Source organism: Pundamilia nyererei, unplaced genomic scaffold, assembly GCF_000239375.1.
Source record: "Pundamilia nyererei isolate P.nyererei 1_Seehausen unplaced genomic scaffold, PunNye1.0 scaffold00518, whole genome shotgun sequence".
Taxonomy (NCBI): Eukaryota; Metazoa; Chordata; class Actinopteri; order Cichliformes; family Cichlidae; genus Pundamilia; species Pundamilia nyererei.
Genome location: NW_005187919.1, coordinates 26,604 through 28,485, shown reverse-complemented (window position 1 = coordinate 28,485; position 1,882 = coordinate 26,604). Strand labels below are relative to the sequence as shown.

The window sequence follows — 1,882 nt, the reverse complement described above, 5'->3', positions numbered from 1 at the left end:
CTGCTATGGACACGTGCACTGTGTGGGATTCTTAGAGGAATCGCCACAGGAGTCACAGTGCTTGAATTGTATATAGTTGTCGTTTCTGTCCACTCGCCATAAATAAATCCACTGTCCTTCACTTGAGTCTCGCGTTTGGGCCCTACTTTCTCCACAACTCCACGGTCTGCCAGCCAGACCGTGACAGCCCGCACACCAAGGGTTCCAGGGAAACGGAATTCCTGTTTACAGACAACAAGTGATTAATCCAAAGGGTCAGCGATATGAAAAGACAACAAGAGAGTAGTACTCCGGAGCTTACTGCCGAGGTTACTCAATAGTCCAGCGACGAGATGTTTCCAGCCACTGCCTTAAGTAGTGGATGAGTTTCGGCGATGAAACACAGGTGTGTGATTAATTTCAGGTGCGAGGGCCAGGGGCGGGAGCCCGCAATGAGCTCCGCCCCAGCGAGACACGGCAAGTGTAAAGTGTAAAGTGTGCAAGCGTGAGAGAGGTAGATGTAAACAAGAAACATGTAGCCAACCTGAGTCAGCCGGGCAGACACGGGGACCATGACAGGCATTGTACGGCAGTTGTTTTGTTGGCTCTCAATTTTGACCGCCCTATTAAAGATTAATATCAGTTTGTACATGCTCCAGAAGACGGAGTGTTTACTCAGAGCTGTTGTTCAGCAACTTTGGGCCTTTGTGTTACTCGCAGCAACAAGTCCACCTCATTGCCAGTCCATTTAAAAAACTCAGTGCTTTTCCTCGACATTTTGCTGCAATGTTTCAAAAGAGCCAGAAAGTAAATAAACGGCAGACGGAAATGACGCAGGTCGAATGCACAAATGGAAAACTATAGAGTGGACACGGATGTTTTTAGATTTAGATTTTCAAATTTATCCGGATTAGTGTAGACGTAAGCTGATGGATGCCGGTTGGTAAGGATGCCTTTGATCCAGGAGTGGGTGGGTGTCTGAAGGTGGTCCAGTTTGGTGCTGAGATGTCTGGGATTATGGTATTAAATGCTGAGCTGTAGTACTCACGTAGGTCTTCCTGTTCTCCAGATGGCTCAGTGTTCAGTGAAGAGCAATAGTGATGCTACATGGTTTAATTTGCTCTGTAAGCAATCTGGTAGAGGTCGAGAGAGGGCAGCAGACAGTCTCTGGTGTGCTGAATGCTCCTGCCCTTTTGTGAGTGTGGATGTTTTCTCTCTTTGCTCTTTAAATGCTTTGCTTCTTTTGTTGATTTTTATGCTGATTTTTTCCCTTTTTCCGTATGAGCTTACCTGCAAGAGCTTCTGGACGCTTATAGATCATTAGGACTAAAGTGTTCTTAACAGAAACAGCAACATTTTTATAGTTACCATATCTTCAGCGCTCCGTGTGTCTGTGGCCTACACACAGCTGATTACAGCGTCTGGGCACCGAACAGCCTCAATAGCCTGGAAAGGTGCTAACCGCTAGGCTAACTAGCAACAAGATGCCTTCCCTCTCCACAGATGACTCAAAACAATGGCGATGAGCAAGCTAGTACACAGCTAAGGAGCACAGATAACATGACCAAGAAAGTAGACTCTGTGCATTATTATAAATCCTCAAGTGATAATCCCCCCTTGGACTGTCTTTGTTCAAAACCAAGACATAAATCATGTCTGACTGGCCTTCACTTCCTACGAGACAGAGAAGCTCTTCTACCCCTGTATACGGGAGGAAACAGGACTGGACAACCGTGAATAGGAAGGTTAACAACAAACCTCCAAAACAACTGAATGTGAAACTGCAAAACACATTTGCTCCACTATTCAATTCAATTCAATTCAATTTTATTTATATAGCGCCAAATCACAACATAAGTCGCCTCAAGGCGCTTCATAGATACAGAGAAAAAAACCCAACAAT

General features: G+C 45.3%; 1 protein-coding gene across 1 annotated transcript in view; it reads right to left on the bottom strand.

Moving 5' to 3' along the window:
- LOC102206845 (olfactory receptor 51G1-like) overlaps positions 1-562 on the bottom strand; it is a 3,075-nt gene extending 2,513 nt beyond the window's left edge. Inside the window, exons 1-2 of the mRNA XM_013907776.1 lie at positions 524-562; positions 123-221 (exon numbers count right to left, since the gene is read on the bottom strand). Coding sequence (XP_013763230.1) covers positions 123-221; positions 524-562 — 138 coding nt within the window. The remainder of the gene's footprint in view (positions 1-122; positions 222-523) is intronic.
- Between the last annotated feature and the right edge of the window lie 1,320 nt (positions 563-1,882).